Source organism: Bolinopsis microptera, chromosome 8 (assembly GCF_026151205.1).
Source record: "Bolinopsis microptera isolate Bmic1 chromosome 8, MBARI_Bmic_1.0, whole genome shotgun sequence".
NCBI lineage: Eukaryota > Metazoa > Ctenophora > Tentaculata > Lobata > Bolinopsidae > Bolinopsis > Bolinopsis microptera.
The window spans coordinates 16351713-16372327 of record NC_087079.1 but is presented as its reverse complement, the minus strand read 5'-3'; the positions used below and the strand labels follow the sequence as shown (position 1 = coordinate 16372327).

Genomic DNA, 20615 nt, shown 5'->3' with positions numbered 1-20615 from the left:
TGACAGTCTGGACAGGATGAGCATTGACGAGATCCACTGATTACTTCATTGATAGGATCAGTATTAAATGAGGTCGAATGATTACTTCATAGCTCGTCACTAACTGGATCAGCATAACATGACTAACAACTAACGAGGTCCAGTGATCTTTTGCTGATACGTCAAGACAAGATCAGTAAATAGCTATAAATATCGAAAAAAATTAGCTTAGAAATTACAGAGTACAAATGCCTTCTTTACAGCTAACTCTTTGGCCTCATCTTTTTAAATCACTCATTCCCTCTGAAACAAGATAATGCTTAGGACTAGGAGGACCTTAGTTAACTTCTTGTATGATTACGATTAGAATACGATTAGAATACGAGTCAGCTCCATTCAGTTCTTGTTTCAGTTGAAGGTGACTGTTGTCCTGGACTGCTTTTGTAAGAAAAAAGGCTGCGCCTCCACGAGTTATATTGGGGTTACTGATCAACTTTCAGGATTTAAAGAAAAGCCGATTATATACATCAAAATGGCGGCACATTCAGCAATGAGCATATAATTCGAAAAATTTAAAGAATTAACTAGCATGATTGTATGTTTCGAAATAACTATATCCCCTGGCCCTTTCAATAGTTTTGTTCCCCTAATTCCGTCAAATTTTAAATATCTGTTGATGATGAAAATCTTTTAAAAATAACTGGCTACAATGAGCATTTTAATAACAATAAATAGTAGAGATCAAAAACTTTAATTTCCAATAGAGAAATTTATAGAAACACACCTAACAAATTTTACCCTGCTAATAGCTATTAAAAAAACATTGATAGTTTCGTATAAAAATTATGATCTAAACAATTACTACCCTTCAAAAATTGATAAAAATGTTTATGTAACAAAATATTTGACTTTACCAGTCTCTTGACGTTTCAAAATGAAACTGAGGTTGAAGATGCAGTTACAAAAGGCCACTGGTTCTTAATGGTTACTGAAACAAACGTTATCCAAAATAAAAGTTTTAAACCAGTCCATATCTGCTTTCCTGTGAACTGAACAGCTCAAATAGAAAAACTCATTCCCTTGTTATTACAACAATATTTAGTTTAAAGGTGATTGTTTTCAAATAAACATAGTCCAATAACACTATACTACACTTCAATATGCTTGGTATTTAATCCTTTATCATAATAGTAGCAAAATTAGCAAAATTAAATGCTATAATAAAGCCTTATCTTTTCGAAAGATTTATCTTCCGCTTAAGATTTAAATATCTAACAGTGTTATTATATCGTAGAGGATGAATGAAAACCAACAAGACCAGGATATTACCAAGCTGGACCTGGGCAAGATAAAAGAAAAGAAAAAAGAACTGAGGAAACAGAAAGAGGAGGTTCTCTCCCAAAGGTTCAAGGTGCTCTATAATGAGTCAGATCATCCTCTTAAGAACCACCTAGACCAAGCAAGAGAGAAGGGAGCCTCAACATGGCTCTCAACACTACCACTGAAGGACCTCAACTATGTTCTGAACAGGCAGGAGTTTGTATTCCTTAAATATGCATGCGGAAATGTAAACAGTATCTATAACGCCCTTGACTGTAAACTAGGTGGATACGTTTCTATGTGCCACAATGCCATAAGAGACACTGCTGCTTTCTTCCTCCGAGAAGCAAAGTGTAAAGACGTAAGGATAGAACCAGCACTCATACCAGTCCAACCAAGCTCATTCTCAAGGAAGACCAACACCCAGGATGAAGCCCGTCTTGATGTAGCAGCTGTCGGATTGTATGCACCTTTTGAAAGAACATTCTATGACATCAGGGTCACACATCCTAACTGTGACACAAATACATTTAAGCCACTAGATAAGATCTATAGAGATCATGAGAAAGAAAAGAAAGATTTGTATGAAGAGAGAGTACTTCAGTCGGAGAAGGGATCCTTTATCCCTCTAGTCTTCAAAACCTCCGGAGGTATGGGATCACTCTGCACAGTGTTTGTAGATCGTGTCTCTGAGATGATAGCTGACCACAAAAAAGAAGCCAAGAGCCAAGTCCAAAATCATATGTTTTAACTGGAGAAGGGGTTCCCACAGTGGTAGTTTTATAAACCACTTTTAATTTATTGACCTATTATACTTAGTGGTAGTTTTATAGACCACATTTAATTTATTAACTTATCATACTTAGTATTTTTTTTTGGTGACTGTATCACCCAGTTTTAACATTTGATAATTGTACAGTTTATTGACGACACATTGACTGAATGTTATTTTATATTCTAATTTATATTCTAGATATTTTATTTATTTTACAACAGACGACAACTTCCTGTTTTTTCTTCTATATTAGTTACTCATATCTCTTGTACAGACTTTTTTACAAGGACATTGACAAATGATACTCACATTAGGCATTCATTATTGCATCTAAATTATTTCACTTGCATTAGGCTTAGAAATTTATTCTCTGGTCAACAGATTTCAAATGTTTAATTAATTTGTAGTATGACAGTAAGGTATATAAGAAGTTATTTAATTTTGCTTGGGCTATTACATTGACTAGGTATTGAGGTTTAATGATGATATGGAATTTGAATTCTATATAAATTTACACTATGTGGTTGGGGCATTTTGCATAGTAAATATGGTTACTACTCATATATATCATATTATTTGATTGGTATTCGATTTCTGATTATTTCTCTAGGAATATGATTATTATATCTCAATTTGGCTTTAGGTAGGGTGCCCCGCTAAAAGAACTGGATTCTTCCAGGAAGCATCCCGTGCACAGAGCTTGGTCTACATATATATTAAATTATTAACCATTCATTCTGTATGTGCACGAAAATTTATTTCAATCAATATCAGAACACGATTCAGATTCGATCTGTTAAGAAGTACACTCATTGCACTGAGGGGAATCAGAGGAAGAAAAGAGAGGTATTGCGATGTGGTAAGACATGTAAGGACAAGAATAAGATTCGCTATGTTAAGAACCACACTCATAGCTCTACGAGGGTACAGAGGAAAAAAATGGACAGCAAATATGAGACACCACTATCAGAAGTCTCTTATAACCTCATCCCTGCCCCTATGATGGAGTAGATGTGTATATATCTGATTGTTGATATTTCATATATAATATTGGTAGCAGTGGACAATTTCCGCTATCTCTGTATTGTGCTTTGCCAATTGCAACACTTGAATCAGAGGAAGGCCAACAGCCCAGCATCTTGAACTGCAAGACGTATCCTTCAACCTCATCTCCAAGATTTGTTTATGTAAATTTTGTAGATATTTTACTGTACTATTTTATATTGTATACAATTTTACGGACGAAATGATCCCAGGGGGGACTCCCAACCCACTGCTTCGGCGGGTAGTTGATGCACCGATCACAAGCAAGAGCCACTTTGGTCTATTTGCTGTGAGGTGTCTCAGCTACATGGGTTGGGGTCCCCCTTTTTTTCTTTAAAAAAAAAGAAAACTAATTCGATATCAACAATCACTATATATGGGTTACTTTTAATTGACGATGTCAATTCATGGCAGCTCGGCGCGGCACAGTAGCGCATCTCGCCGATCTAAGCCTTATTGAGTGCGCGGCGCGGCACAGTAACGCATCGCGCTACAAGGGTTACTTGGGTTACTTGGGTTGGGTTCCGAGCTAGAGTGTAGAGTGCTACCAGGCCAAGAATGTCTTGCATCTCCACCGCCAATATGTACTATAATAATAATATATCATGATGAAATTAAAATGTATTTCTTGACTTTTTTGACGGATGTTACTCGTCTAAATTTCTTCGAAGTAGCGCGCGCCGATTTCTTCTCGAAATGTTGGCCCGATGGCACGAGCTACGAAGTAGCGCGCGCCGGGCCAGATCATTAACAATGGTCAAGACTTTTTAGTCGATAGAAACGTTTGGAATTAGTACAGACGATGAATCCACATCAATAAAGATACGTAAAAACATAGTTAATAATCAATTTACATATCTGATCTTGACAACAATTGATTCAAAAAGAGTCCTGCGACTTTATCAAATATCACCAAAAACTACTGTGTACTTTGTATTATCACGTCGTAACCCTTACAGTCTTTGAGTTTTTTCACTTTTTACGATACAGGGGGGCCGCCCACTCGTGTGCGGCGGGTCATACAACGTATGACAATGTGTACTGAGGTATTTATATAAACGTAAAATAGAGATTCGGCGGAATAACAGGCTGAGCGCGGCCCATACCAGTAATATTTGCTTCAGCGCCCGATTTTCATATAATATTACGGTGTAACTTGTTGTAGGTTCATAATTTACCAAAACACACGCCGAGTTGGGCACGTCGACGATTCGAAACAAATATTTTCGTGAATGTAAAATGGTAACAATATGCGCAACTCATATAAAATTGTGGTTCCGTGTCACAATAATTTTTGGTCGTAGCATAGCATAATCAAATTATTCTTTTCTATAAAATGTTATATATGGCTCACCTAGTATAATAGCCATAAGTCTAAGCGAACTGCGTGACGCGCGGTCGCGCGCTACTGCAAGCGAGAGGGGTAGAACAAATTATACAAAGAAAATACCCAATACTATGACATGGAACTAAAATATTTTAAATTGACGATGTCAACCATTCCAGATCGATGCAGATGCTTTTGGCTTTGCAACCATCTCGAAGCAACCATCTCGAAACAAGAATGCTAGTTTGCGCGGCGTGTCGAAGTCCTCTAATAAAGTATAACAATGAATTAGTGCGCGCGAAAATTTTAAGTTTTAAACACTTTTTGACTTTTTTGGATGGAGCAGATTGTATTTTTGCCAAAAGCACATCTAATTTGATACTTATAAAATATATTTTTATAGCTTTTTTGATTATGCATTGTAGGTTTATAACCTACCATGTACCAAGACGAACGCCGAATTGGACGGTGGACGCGGAATCGTTTAAAATCACCTCTTACGCTATTAAGTGCTTTTTATGGAGAAATAGTCAGTAGCGTTTTTGAGCTTGTAATTGCATGCCATTGGTGGTACCATTGGTGGAACGGACATGTTGTCAGAATGCCAGAAACGCGGTTTCCCGCAATTTCTTACTGGATTGGAAACCAAACTATGGAAAAAGACTGAGAGGACGACCCCGCAAAGGCTGGATGGCCTGTGTACTCGAGGATGCGGCTGAATTTACAGGTGTCGATAACATCAGCAGAGATGCAGTAAAACAGTTGGCTCTAAAGCGAGTGGAATGGAGGAACATGTTACGCCGTAGAAGAGATGTGTGTGATGCAGGCCACTCCAACGACTAGGAGGAGACCTCTTCATGTAGCATGTATGTAATTGCATGCAGCTGACGCAGAGAAGGGTATTTTGGTTCAAACTTGACATACGTTGCATGCCACTTCTCTCGCGCGATATTTGTGATACTTAAAGTTAACATTGAACATGTATCAAGTTCAAACTTTGAACTTAAAACTTTAAGTTTAAAGAATTAAAAGTAGCCGTATTGATCCTCCACACCTATGAGTATGACGTTAATGAACTAAAATTAGCTTTATTTTGCCGTTAAACTGCAGCTTTTACTTTTTACTTCATGATTGGGTCGTAATCCAAAAAATAATTTGACAAGAAGTGGGGCTCATCGGGTCACTAACCGTCACCGGTCACTCTTAAGATTATTGACGTTGGTACAGCAATGTCAGCTATGTTGAAATGCAATGTCATTGTTGTAACAACAAACAATGGATTGTTGATCGTCATTTTGGCTCAAATTCCTGCCCCAGGAAGGGGGCAACTTATATTATTATTATATTAGCTATTAACTATTGTTACAATACTGCATTCCAAAATAGCTGACACAACTTGTTATCGTTCCAGTCTTGTGGTCTTGGTTCTGTCATGGAGATACAGCTGTACCCTAGCAAAGAGCCAGCCGAGCTCCATTTGAATTGTTTAGACCAGTGTGGGTAGCTGGCTAGAGCGTGATAGCAAGGAGATGAAGAGGAGTGCGGAACTCAAAATGGTCATTTCGTAGTGATGCTGAGTTTAACTGTCAGAGATTTTATATAACGTGAGCTCGATAAGATGTGCTACTTTTTAATAACAATAGTCGTTAATAATCTCTTTTGTGCAAGCTATAGTGTTGTCACCGTCCCTACTTCTAGTTCTTATATATTTGTAAACATAAAAGAAGGGGCGAGGCGGGTGTTATCTTCAAGTAAATCAATATCCTGCTACTCTGTACTAAGTTCGACAGACGAACATCTTAAGTTTTTATTATTTTTCTCTTTTGCGCAACTTCTCACCTGAACAAAGAAATTCAACAAAGAAGTTTGCAGGAGGGCTTCCTTTTCATTTGTTTTGTCATGTTCATGTAAAACTCATAACCATTTGGTGTCTTCATTCTTAGAAATATTGGGGTCACGACAATATTTGTCAACACTATTTTCGCGATGTTAATTCTCAGAATAAAGAAACCGTTGAAGGTTCTGGAAACATAGTATGATTGATACAATGAAGATTAATCGTAATCTGATAGTGATAATCGTAATCTGATATTTCGGATTTCAGGGTACAATAATAGCAAGTGCGAGACCATGTTGTTGCCTAATCAAACAAATAATTTGCATGTTAGGCCCTAAACAATCAAATTCTTGTTTTACTAGCCTTTCATGTACGTGACCAAAACAGTTTTGTTGCCCATAACTCTCCAGGGAAGCATTAATTTGACCGCCTACGTCATATGGGGGTGATTCGGAATCAGCGTCCAAAAATACACCGAAAAAGATTACTTTTATAATTATACCTTCAGGGCCTTTTCACAATAATTTTCTTAAAATTTAGATGAGCGATTTAGTGGGAGCGCGTTGGTACAACAATGTCAGCTATGTTGAAATGCAATGTCATTGTTGTAGGCAATGCATTCATGTTGATCGTCAATTTGGCTCAAATTCTGCTTATCTTAAAGTTAAATGTTTTTACAGCTGCTCTAATGATGTAGTTTTACGGAAATTTCAAACCTTACGTTGTGTGTTTCCCTTCGTGTCCAGCATTATACTCTTAAGATTGTTGACGTTGGTTCAGCAATGTCAGCTATGTTGAAATGCAATGTCATGTTGTTGTAACAATGGATTGTTGATCGTCAATGTGGCTCAAATTCCTGCCCCAGTCTTCGTGCCCCAGGAATGAGGCAACTTATATTGTATTAGCAACTTATATTGATTAGCTAATCAATAAGCTTTATTACCAATTACAATTCGTAAGCCGTGATCGAATGGAAAAAGCGAGCGACCGATTTCATTCTCGGTATCAATTTGCATTTGCGGACGGTTATTCAAATTAATATCATTTCCTTTTGTTTGGAAAAGAGAGACACTGGCAGCGGTACACTCTACCCATGATTATGGGTTTTGGTCAAATATCATCTCTTTTTGATTATAATGTCAGGATAATTTACAAAGCCGAAATGTAAACTCATAACTTCATTAATATTTATATTAATAATTAGGAGGTAATTTCATCGATTTCAAAATTTTACCTGACTGAATATGGCACTTTTTACTCATTCAAGTTGGCATTAAATTCATATATAATTCCATTTAAATATCGCGGGAAAGCAGAATTTATTCGAAATCACGAATGAGCAAAATTCTCACCTTTCGCACGTGCAAACTTTGAGCGGACGTTGCGTGCGCATACAATATTGAATCACCGTAAATCTTTGCATAGCAGTATTTTATATATAATTTAATAAGCATGCAAAGTTTCAGAAGATTTCATATAGAACTTGGATCACAACGGGACTCCAAAGTTGATAAAAATGGTAAAAACAGCAATTTTCAGTAATTTTAGCAATTTTCTATCAATTTGGGCGTGTCCCCACGTGTGCAACTTTTCGATTTTCAACTTTAAAACTAGCCTATAACACAATTTAGACCTTTAGGAAGCACAATCGAGCTCCACAACCCAAGGGATGGCCCAACACCAGAGAATACTAATTCACAACTTTTGTATTTTTATAAAATTATTCTTCAAAAAAGCACTAACTTCAATAGCGAATATCTTTATGAAGGAGCAAGGTAGGAAAATTTTCCGGTAGATTTTCAGAATGCTTGAACAATTATCTAAGATAAAAATATCCTCAGATTTTGAATAAAATTACTCCTTAATGGTTAAAAATCGATTTGAAAAGTTGTTATTTTGTTAAAAACCAAGTTTTAAAAACACTTAACTTGATGACGTCATCAAGTGATGATGATGACGTTAAATTACTTTTTAATATAATGTAAACTGGAGTGTAAACGATTATCTTCAAGACCTGTGGTTCGAAATGACTGTATCTTTTATACTTTTGAATCTACGGACACTTAAATGTAGGCTATAATTGACTGCAAAAGCGTCTATATATATATATATATATAGTATATATATATTTGACCAAAACCCATAATCATGGGTAGAGTGGACCGCTGCCAGTGTCTCTCTTTCCAAAACAAAAGGAAATGATATTAATTTGACTGACCGTTCTCAAATGCAAATTCATACCGAGAATGAAATCGGTCGCTCGCTTTTCCTATATTCAATAAGCTTTATTACAATTCGTAAGCCGTGAATGAATGGGAAAAGCGAGCGACCGATTTCATTCTCGGTATGAATTTGCATTTGAGAACGGTCAGTCAAATTAATATCATTTCCTTTTGTTTTGGAAAGAGAGACACTGGCAGCGGTCCACTCTACCCATGATTATGGGTTTTGGTCAAATATCATCTCTTTTTGATTGTAATGTCAGAGTATTTTATAAAGTCGAAATATAAACTGATATCTTCATTAATAAGGAGGAAGTTTCAACAATTTCGAAATTTTTCCTTTAAAAACATTTCCTTGTGTTTAGGTAAGCATATCTTTCGATCACTGATTGAATATGCAACTATATAATCTATCAAGTTGGCACTAAACTCAAATATAATGTCATTTAACTGTCATGTTACTGTTAAAGCAGGAACTAAATCTAATCGAAATAAAGAGAGTGAAGTTCTCACTTTTTGCAAACTTTGAGCGGACGTTGCGTGCGCATCCAATATCCAATCAACGTAAAATTTTGAATTTTCGTATTTCTTATGTATTTTAATAAGTGTGCAAAGTTTCAGAATATTTTAGCAAGAACTCGCATCACAACGGGACTCCAAAGCTGATAAAAATCGTGAAAATAACAATTTTCAGTGATTTTAGCAATTTTCTATCAATTTGGGCGTGTCCCCACGTGTGCAACTTTTCAATTTTCAACTTTAAAACTAGCCTATAACACAATTTAGACCTTTAAGAAGCAAAATTGAGCTCCACCACCCAAGAGATGGCCCAACACCAGAGAATACTAATTCACAACTTTTGTGTTTTTATAAAATTATTCTTCAAAAAAGCACTAGCTTCAATAGCAAATATCTTTATGAAGGAGCAAGGTAGAAACATTTTCCGGTAGATTTTCGGAATGCTTGAACAATTATCTAAGATGAAAATGTCCTCAGATTTTGAATAAAATTACTTCTTAATAGTGTAAAATCGATTTGAAAAGTTGTTACTTTGTCAAAAGTCAAGTTTTAAAAACACTTAACTTGATGACGTCATCAAGTGATGATGATGAAGTTAAATTATTTTTCAATACAATGTAAACTAAAGCTTAAACGATTATCTTCAAAACCTGTGGTTCGAGATGACTGTATCGTTTATACTTTCGAATCTACGGACACTTAAATGTAGGCTACAATTGACTGCAAAAAGCGTCTATCACAATGCTGGCAAGCATAACCGTTGCCCTTATATTCACAACACTATGTACCCCCTATACTATTATATCCCCTTTATTGTTTTCCAGGCATTAAGACTCATCGAAAGTAGTTCAGCAGGTATATTTAAGTTCAAAACATTCTAATTCAATGTTAAAGATGACAGGAATAAGAAATAGTTATGTGGAGGTTTTTAAGAAATTTGCGCAAAATACGCGCCAGCATGTTATACGAAATTAGGTAAAAAACCCAAAATCGCCATATTCAGGTGCCTTAAAAACCATGTTAAAATTGAGTTAGAGATCTGAAACTTTGCAGAGCGTCTAGACCTTGTCCAAATCGACTGTAAAAAAATTTCATGTTGCAGGAGTATCGGGAAGTGGGTTTTCTGGAACCCCTGTTTTACAACAGATTGTCGTGAAGCTATATATGTATATATATATGTATATATGTATAGACGCTTTTGCAGTAAATTGTAGCCTACATTTAAGTGTCCGTAGATTCAAAAGTATAAAAGATACAGTCATTTCGAACAACAGGTTTTAAAGATAATTGTTTATACTTTAGTTTACATTATATCAAAAATAATTTATCGTCATCATCATCACTTGATGACGTCATCAATTTAAGTGTTTTTAAAACTTGATTTTTGACAAAATAACAACTTTTCAAATCGATTTTAAAGCATTAAGGAGTAATTTTATTCAAAATCTGAGGACATTTTCACCTTAGATAATTGTTCAAGCATTCTGAAAATCTACCGGAAAGTTTTCCTACCTTGCTCCTTCATAAAGATATTCGCTATTGAAGTTTGTGCTTTTTTGAAGAATAATTTTATAAAAACACAAAAGTTGTGAATTAGTATTCTCTGGTGTTGGGCCATCCCTTGGGTTGTGGAGCTCAATTTTGCTTCCTAAAGGTCTAAATTGTGTTATAGGCTAGTTTTAAAGTTGAAAATCGAAAAGTTGCACACGTGGGGACACGCCCAAATTCATTTAAAATAGCTAAAATCACTAAAAATTGTTATTTTCACGATTTTTACCAACTTTGGAGTCCCGTTGTGATCCAAGTTCTTTTTGAAATCTTCTGAGACTTTTCATGCTTATCAAACTATATATTAAATAACACTATGCAAAAATTTATGGTGATTCAATATTTTATGCGCACGCAACGTCCGCTCAAAGTTTGCACGTGCGAAAGGTGAGAATTTTGCTCATTCGTGATTTCGAATATATTTTGCTTTCCCACGATATTAAAATGGCATTATATATGAATTTAATGCCAACTTGAATGAGTAAAAAGTGCTATATTCAGTCTGTTATTGACAGATATGCCTACCTAAACACAAGGAAACGTTTTCAAAGGTAAAATTTCGAAATCGTTGAAATTACCTCCTTATTAAGTTTCGACTGTGTAAATTATCCTGACATTATAATCAAAAAGAGATGATATTTGACCAAAACCCATAATCATGGGTAGAGTGAACCGCTGCCAGTGTCTCTCTTTTCCAAACAAAAGAAAATGATATTAATTTGAGGAACCGTCCGCAAATGCAAATTGATACCGAGAATGAAATCGGTCGCTCGCTTTTCCCATTCATTCACGGCTTACGTATTGTAATAAAGCTTATTGAATGGGAAAAGCGAGCGACCGATTTCATTCTCGGTATCAATTTGCATTTGCGGACGGTTCCTCAAATTAATATCATTTTCTTTTGTTTGGAAAAGAGAGACACTGGCAGCGGTTCACTCTACCCATGATTATGGGTTTTGGTCAAATACCACTATACTATACTTCACGACAATCTGTTGTAAAACAGGGGTTCCAGGAAACCCACTTCCCAATACTCCTGAAACTTGAAATTTCATTTACACTCGATTTGGTCAACGTCTAGACACCCTGCAAAGTTTCAGATCTTTTACTCATTTTTAACGTGGTTTTTAAGGCACCTGAATATGGCGATTTTGGGTTTTTTACCTAATTTCGTATAACATGCTGGCGCGTATTTTGCACAAATTTCTTGAAAATCTCCAAATAACTATTTCTTATTCCTGTCATCTTTAACATCGAATTAGAATGGGGGTAAGCAGTAAGGGGGGTAAATAGTAAAGGGGGTAAATAGTAGAGGGGGTAAATAGTAAAGGTGGGTAAATAGTAAAGGGGGTAAATAGTATTGTGAATATAAGGGCGACGGTCATGCTTGCCAGCATTGTGATACTTCACGACAATCTGTTGTAAAACAGGGGTTCCAGAAAACCCACTTCCCGATACTCCTGAAACATGAAATTTTTTTTACAGTCGATTTGGACAAGGTCTAGACGCCCTGCAAAGTTTCATATCTCTAACTCAATTTTAACATGGTTTTTAAGGCACCTGAATATGGCGATTTTGGGTTTTTTACCTAATTTCGTATAACATGCTGGCGCGTATTTTGCGCAAATTTCTTAAAAACCTCCACATAACTATTTCTTATTCCTGTCATCTTTAACATTGAATTAGAATGTTTTGAACTTAAAAATGCCTGCTGAACTACTTTCGATGAGTCTTAATGCCTGGAAAACAATAAAGGGGATATACTAGTATAGGGGGTAAATAGTATTGTGAATATAAGGGCGACGGTAATGCTTGCCAGCATTGTGATTAACTATTGTTACAATACTGCATTCCAACATAGCTGACACAACTTTTTATCGTTCCAGTCTAATGAGAGGAGGGGGAACTCAACATGGTCATTTCGTAGTGATGCTGAGTTTAACTGTCAGAGATTTTATATAACGTGAGCTCGATAAGATGTTGTGCTACGTTTTAATAACAATAGTCGACAGTCGTCGATGATCTCTTTTGTGCAGGCTATAGTGTTGTCACCGTGAACCGTCCCTACTTCTTATTAGGCTATCCATTATCGGTATGAAATCTTTTATCTAGATAAACAGATAAAGATTTAGGTTTTATCTAGATAAAACCGATAAAACCGATAATTTTTCTGCTGAAGGCCAAAGCCAAAATGTTTTCCAAATTTCGCAAATACTAATTGTCGACTTTTATTACTGTTTACCAGTAATCTTGCTAAAGTACCACTTCCTTTCTTTTGAAAATATTAGAGCATCAGTTTTCTTCTCCGGGGAGCAGAAGTGCACCAGTTTTCTTCAAAACAGTAGACCAACGGTTTTCTTCTCCTAAGAACAGTAGTGTACCAGTTCTCTTCAAAACAGTAGACCAACGGTTTCCTTCTCCTGAGAGAGAAATGGTTTTAGAAAACATAAATTTGACTGTAAAATAGTACTTTAAGACCCCAATATTATTATTAATAAGGATTAAGGCAAGATAAATTAATATTATTTTCTACTGTTTTGTCATCATGCCTGATCAGGTTCCTGTTATATGGAACGTATGTTACCCTAATATTAAGCTTTTGAAAGACTTGCTTTTTTACTAGTAGTAGTACTACTACTAGTAGAGACAAATATTTATCATGTAAATAAAAAATGCGAAGAATCTAGAAGTAATTCATCTGGTGGGTCAGCATGGTCTATTCTCATTCAATCTAGAAGTAAATGTTATCAAAAAATGCGAGTATAGGGGTAGATCAGATCAGAGCGCAGTAAATGGAGGGATCATGATTAGGTGGAATTAAATCAATAAGTCCCAAGCTTCCTAGACAGAGGGGCTTATAAGTGTCGGTTCCCGGAAATATATATAAAGATATAATCGTAATCTGATTCAGATGTCTAGGTTGGGAATTTAAGGGGGGGGGGGGGGGGGGGGGGTTCACCCTGATTTTTTTGTGAAACTTGTTTTCGAGATAGCAGTTGACCAACAAACTAGGACCGGTGACCGAACTTTTGAGGGGGTTCCGGACCCCAACCGCCAAACGGTGCCCGCGGGGCAGCCACGCCCATATTTTGTCCAAATTAGGCCCAATTTAGCCAAATATCCTGAACATGCCCAAAACCCAGATTTTAGGTGCTTTACTTGTAGCTAGTGGTCCCCTGAACCCGTATATGAATTTTCATCAAGATTGGACAAAAATTGGCTGAGTTATGAGCCAAAAACCATATGACCATATTTGGGCATACGCACCAATTTTGATCGATTTTGGCCCATAAATTGATCAAATGTCAATATTTTTGAATGAAACCAACTTTATATGGAAGGTAAGCCTACATTACACCTTCTCTATGTTCTCTATATTTTTACATGAAATTTTCAGAATCAACGTAGAATCGCATTTCGACCTTAAGTTTTGGGACAGAATTTTGAGTTAGGCCTTTTAAAAAATTTGGCGGCCAAATTCCAAAATTTGCCGGGCATTTTTCAGAATTTGGCCGCCAAAATTTTTTAAAGGCCTAACTCAAAATTCTGTCCCAAAACTTAAGGTCGAAATGCGATTCTACGTTGATTCTGAAAATTTCATGTAAAAATATTGAAACCCTATTGAGTTCTATTGTTTTGAGCGAAGTCAGTTTTGCAAATATCGCGAACTGAGATATGGGCAATTTTGTTCATTTTTTGCGATTATTTGAACACAAAATCCACAGTTAGGTAGATATTGAGCTAATAATCATAGAGAAGGTGTAATGTAGGCTTACCTTCCATATAAAGTTGGTTTCATTCAAAAATATTGACATTTGATCAATTTATGGGCCAAAATCGATCAAAATTGGTGCGTATGCCCAAATATGGTCATATGGTTTTTGGCTCATAACTCAGCCAATTTTTGTCCAATCTTGATGAAAATTCATATACGGGTTCAGGGGACCACTAGCTACAAGTAAAGCACCTAAAATCTGGGTTTTGGGCATGTTCAGGATATTTGGCTAAATTGGGCCTAATTTGGACAAAATATGGGCGTGGCTGCCCCGCGGGCACCGTTTGGCGGTTGGGGTCCGGAACCCCCTCAAAAGTTCGGTCACCGGTCCTAGTTTGTTGGTCAACTGCTATCTCGAAAACAAGTTTCACAAAAAAAATCAGGGTGAACACTGAACCCCCCCCCCCCTTAACTGGATCAGTGGATGTCATTGAGTCTAAAAAACGTGCAAACAAGTTAGAAACAGAGGGGTGACGGGAAGTCGTGCAGTCGCTCTTATTGGTTAGGTTGTGACACGTGGAGTGCACAAAGTACTGGAATGTTTTGAAGAAAGAAAAAAAAAGAAAGTGATATAAAAGTAAAATCAACGATTTAATTTTAGGAAGGTAAAACTAATTCCCTGGTTTCTTAAGTCAGCTTTAAAGTCGGAAAATCAAAGTATGTAGCGTCGATACCAAACCGATTATTGAGCGATCATAGCTAAGTAGTTTATTCCTGGGTTGCAGAGTCCTCCTGATTCCTCAGTCTTTGAATGTGGTTTTTGTTCTTGTTCAGTTCTGTCCATATTTCCTCGTGTTATGTTCAAAGTTTTGGAGTGTCATGTTGTCCTCAAATTATTTGTTTTTTTAACCGTTTTACAACATCAAATTGCGTCGTGTCTATCTGCCTGTTTAACATCCCCTTCTGTCATCTGTGTGGTTCACATTTGGGAGTACGCCCTCGGACCTGGCAGTATGTGGTGGGCTGACTAATCCACAGTGATTACTTCATGACCCCGTAATGTATTATATTGAACAACATACCGAGCGAACAATGTACCAAATATTTAAAACAGAGTACGAGTTACGGGGGGGGGGGGGGGGGGGGGGGGGGGGGTCACGTCATCCTATTACATTTTGCTTATACACTTGCCTTCGTGATAGTAGTTGACCAACAAAGAAGAAACCGAAAAATTTATCACAATGCTGGCAAGCATAAAATTAGCTTTATTTTGCCGTTAAACTGCAGCTTATACTTTTTACTTCATGATTGGGTCGTAATCCAAAAAATAATTTGACAAGAAGTGGGGCTCATCGGGTCACTTACCGTCACCGGTCACTTTTAAGATTATTGACGTTGGTTCAGCAATGTCAGCTATGTTGAAATGCAATGTCATGTTGTTGTAACAATGGATTGTTGATCGTCAATTTGGCTCAAATTCCTGCCCCAGTCTTCCTGCCCCAGGAATGAGGCAACTTATATTATATTAGCTATGAACTATTGTTACAATACTGCATTCCAACATAGCTGACACAACTTGTTATCGTTCCAGTCTAATGAGAGGAGGGGTAGTGCGGAACATGGTCATTTCGTAGTGATGCTGAGTTTAACTATCAGAGATTTTATATAACGTGAGCTCGATAAGATATTGTGCTACTTTTTAATAACAATAGTTGTCGATGATCTCTTTTGTGCAGGCTATAGTGTTGTCACCGTCCCTACTTCTTATATCAATATGTTTGTAAACCATGGGGCGCGGCGGGTGTAATCTTCAAGTAAATCAATATCCTGCTACTACTCTGTACCAAGTTCGACAGACGAACATCTTTATTTTAAGTTTTTGACTTTCGTTCGGCTCTTAGTCTTACTTATTCACTCGGCCAAAAATTATCACATGACATTGGTTTTTATGGTTTTGCAGTCGAACAAAACGGTTTTACATAAACCCTAATCCCAACCCTAACCTTAACCATAAACCCAAAGCTATGAATAACCCTAACCACAACCGGTTGCAACCCTAACCCTAACCCGAGTCCTAAATAATCAAATTCGTGTTTTACTAGCCTGTCACGTACGTGACCAAAAAGTTTTGTTGCCCATAACTCTCCAGGGAAGCATTTTTACCCTACGTCATATAGGGAGTGATTTGGAATCAGCGTCCAAAATGATTTTAATAAAGTGTTTTTTAATTCTATCTATATGAGTTAACTTGTGTTCTTAGTGCTGAGACACCGTATTTGTTGTATCACGTCTTGACCCCCACTGTCGTTTCACTGTAGAGTTTCAACGATACAGGTGGGTCATACAACGTATGACACCGTATTTGTTGAGTTTTGTCAATTTGGATGGATATATTGTTTTGAGATTTAAGCTGATATAGTGCCCTGTTAACTGTGTGGGAACTGGGTCAAATTGGGCGAAGTTGTCGGTCATCCACTCAGGTACAACTTAATTCTGGTCATAGTTGCAATTGCAAAATCAATTGGATGGTAGAAATAGATAGATAGATCATAGATGGCTCTTTTCGATCCATATATTTACATTCTACCACCCAATTGATCTACCTAGGCTTTTATTATGATATCACCTAAGCAATAATCAGTTGGTTGCGAAAAGCATTAGGGATCGTTGGCATATATCACGTAATCACTTTTGGCCAAAATGGGTAAGTTAGATTAAGACTAGTGGAATCATTTAGAAACTACATCTTTCTCCTTCTATTACAGCCGAATATGTTGCAGTCGCATATATTTTACAGTTTTCGCAAAACGTTGTGTATCGTGGTGTCAGAAAAAATGCATTTTCTAAAAATGTTTCATTTTTAGTTCTAGCTGATGGATTACTAAAAGTACACTAAACGTAAGGTGATATGAAAGGGTCCCAATCCTGATAAACCATCTGCACTAGTCACTACATACTCACTGCATACCTTACAAGACATATTTATGTGGATCATAATTCTGGGGATCGGAATTATGGGGGAACGAAAATATGGGGATTTTTTTCAGAAATCCCCAAATTTCGTACCCCAAATTAAATTGTCGCATTTTCACGCTAAATTATTTCAGAGAAATCAAAATCAGTTTTTGATGGAATTTTTGAAAAAATCGTGAAAAACTAAATTAATTAAAAATCATTCTCTTCGTTTAAATCGTCTTCATCGTCGTCTCTTTCACCTTGAGTCTGCTCACCGGTGTAGTCCCAGGTGTATGCCTCCCTCAACAGGAGTTTGAGCTTGTCAATTAAGTCTCCATACTCTTGAATGTGAGACTAAGTTTGACTTCTAACCCTCCAGAGGGTATCGGCGATCGGCGTGGTTTTGAATCCTCGACAGTTCCAGATATCTCACCACCATGGTTGATAAAATAGTGACATATCTTGCTGATTTCCAATGGCACGTGTCCAACAGTTATCAGTCTTGCCAATAGCACTCCACGCCCTTCCTTTATCCTTTTTACAAAGCAAGCATACCTATCATGCTGGAGAGAATCTGGGTCTGTTTCACGGACTACAGTTACCATTTCACCGTTATAGATGTCCGGCCAAGTCGTCACTCAGTATTTTCTATTCAGTAATTTTTATACTAAGTAACTTTCTATTTACCTGAGAAATGCGTATCCTTGTCTCACAAAACACGTAAAACAACTTATTTGACAAATTCACCTCAAATTAGCCCTATTTAAGCCAATTACATAAAAATTAATGTGTGGGATTTTGAAATGGCGGCCACAATTTTGGTAGTCCGAAAATATGGGGATTTTTTCCAAAAATCCCCAAATTTCGTACCATATAAATATGTCTCGTAAGGTACTCAGTACATAGGCCTTCATTTTCATTTCCATTACAATAACTGCGGTGTCCTTATTGCCAACAAGCATATTATATACTAGTGTAATCCGGCCTTCGACCGGTTTTTAACTGCCGCAGTTAAAAAGGGTAGGAGTAATTACCCGCTGAGTCAAAACCCGCATTAGGTGACCCAATAGTATTTCAAACAATAATCTCATAATAAGTTCTTTCTCGTGAATAATTAAGTCATTATTAGCCATTAGGCACCACATTCCATGATCATAAGGTCTGCACATTGCACATCATCTCATGTTATATATGCTATTAGCATTCTACTCCTTACTTTAAGCTTTTGGTGATTCGTCATTAAATAATTGAGAAATCTGTCGTCATTCCGTCCGTTACCATGACAACTGAGAAATCTGGTTGGAAAATAGTATTGTTTTTTGGATTGTTTTTCTGGGTACAATACTTGCAGTTTACCCTAACGACCAATCTCTTAGCGAGAAAAACAAGTTGCCCGACATGATTGTGATTTTGGCGATAATGTTTGCTGCAGCTCATCAGGCACAGGCAGGATATGGAAAAGATTTAGGAGTATTACAAGGAAAAGCCCCGGCAGCGGCCACCTTTGCAGTCAATATTGACAGTGTTCTCAAAGACTATGATTGCTCTCGTGAAGGTGATCCAGATTGTGCAGTTTGGACCGCTGCTACAATACTCGAACATATCGAGCAGGGTATAACCAACTGTGATTCGGCCAGGACTTCAGATGATTGCGTGGTAGCACTTGGCTTACTCGGGGATGCTAGCTTGTCTAACGCAGACATGCAACCTAAGCTGGCGGCGATGACTATGCAAATGGTCATGGACGAGGACCATGATAGGCTGCTTAATGCTATTTATGGTGGTGTTGCGGACTTCTTGTGCTACAAGATGCCTATCACATGCGACGATCTCAAGTATTTAAAATTATTTATTATTAATTTTGTAGTGCTTTATATTTCTCGGGTACGCCATTGCCATTTTTGCCGTTTCCTTATCAAATTCGGACTTTTAGATTTTTAGAATGAAAATAACAAGAAAAGTCAAAAATATTGTAGCCATTTTCGATATCGATGAAAAAAATGACAAAAATGAATTTGACATATTTCCTATGATGGCAAATAGTTGTAGTGTGAGCAAAACGTTTAATTTCAGAGCACTGATGGGTGACGTGGCAGACTTGGAAGCTGGTGGTGCACCTTAATGAGGCTGACAAAGAAAGAAAAGACTTTGATGGGCGGCGCCTGTTATTTTACCGAATCTTTATTCGGTTGGTTATGAACATTATAACCTGGGGTCCCGAAGTAAAAAAGACTTAGCTACCTTCTTAGATTATCTCAAGCAAGAAGCATGTATTTTCTCCATTTTCAGAAAAAAATATATCGTATTTAATTTGAGGTAGAAAAACTTGTCATATTAAACCTTTGTTTACGGTAGTTCAAGTTGTTTCATGAAGCAAACATTTTCTTTTCTTCCTCTTAACTTTTAACAAACCTATTTTAGTTTTTTGAACTCCCTAGCTTTGACCAGGTTAGACTTCGTTCTACCCCTTTGTAAGCTTATGGTTGTACGATATAACCGTTTTCGCATAACGAATAGGAATGACTCTAAAAAGAACTTTTTTCTGGGCAACCAAGAATTGGCATTTTTCTCTCAGTGCTCCAACCTTTTTAACTTACAATACTAATACAAACGTGTAATCAAAACATTTTTATTAGTCGCACAATTGTAATGATTCTGTTGCAAAATTTATAGTTATTCCGTTTGTAACATTGAAACTTCGGCCATTCCCTTTTCCTGATAAAGAGCATTTTCCTTGTCGTAACAAACGGAATGACTAAAAATATTGCATCAGAATCATCACTAATACGAACCATCTAGTTGAAGTGCTATAAAACTGGTTGCACGAAATAATTGCTTTATTAATGTTGGAATTATTGTAACGATTTTCATTGTTGTCATGTGTGATAATTTACTGCTCTCCTCGCTAAAATACTATTATGTCAACCTTTGTTTCATAAAGCAACTTGAGATTCCATGAGACATACCATGCCTGTGTGCCATGTAAACACATATGTGATGAGCTGCTTTAATCAAAATGTTTCTTATTTATTCGCTAACAAACAATCTCTTAGCGAAGTAGCCCGATATGATTGTGATCTTGGTGCTAATGTTTGCTGCAGTTGCAGATGCAGGTGATTATGGAGCCGATTTGCAAGAAATTGCTAAGAAGTTTCCGGCAGCTGCAGCAGCTGTAATCAATATTGACAGCTTGTTCAAGACGTTTGAATGTTCTCGCGGTGCAGCAGGACAGGCGGCCTGTGACGTCATGACGGCTGGAGTACTATTGGAGAAGTTGGACGAAGGAACAGTGAACTGTGATGCAACACCTAACTCCAAGGAGTGCTCTCAAGCAAGAAGCATTGTCAATGACACTGGCAATATGTCTCAAGCAG

The 20615-nt window shown here is 36.9% G+C and overlaps 1 protein-coding gene across 1 annotated transcript; it reads left to right on the top strand.

The window, feature by feature from the left end:
• Positions 1 to 18621: 18621 nt before the first annotated feature.
• LOC134819999 (uncharacterized) lies at positions 18622 to 20110 on the top strand. Its single transcript, XM_063830168.1, has 2 exons — positions 18622 to 19076; positions 19315 to 20110. The coding sequence occupies exons 1-2, from the start codon at positions 18640 to 18642 to the stop codon at positions 19361 to 19363; spliced, it is 486 nt and encodes a 161-aa protein (XP_063686238.1). The 5' UTR covers positions 18622 to 18639; the 3' UTR covers positions 19364 to 20110.
• The last annotated feature ends 505 nt before the right edge of the window (positions 20111 to 20615 follow it).

Bases quoted from the DNA above. Each gene is read 5' to 3' on its own strand.
- LOC134819999 (XM_063830168.1), top strand. From the start codon at position 18,640: ATGATTGTGATTTTGGCGATAATGTTTGCTGCAGCTCATCAGGCACAG. The intron at 19,077-19,314 runs GTATTTAAAATT...GTTTAATTTCAG, and splicing joins ATCACATGCGACGATCTCAA to AGCACTGATGGGTGACGTGG.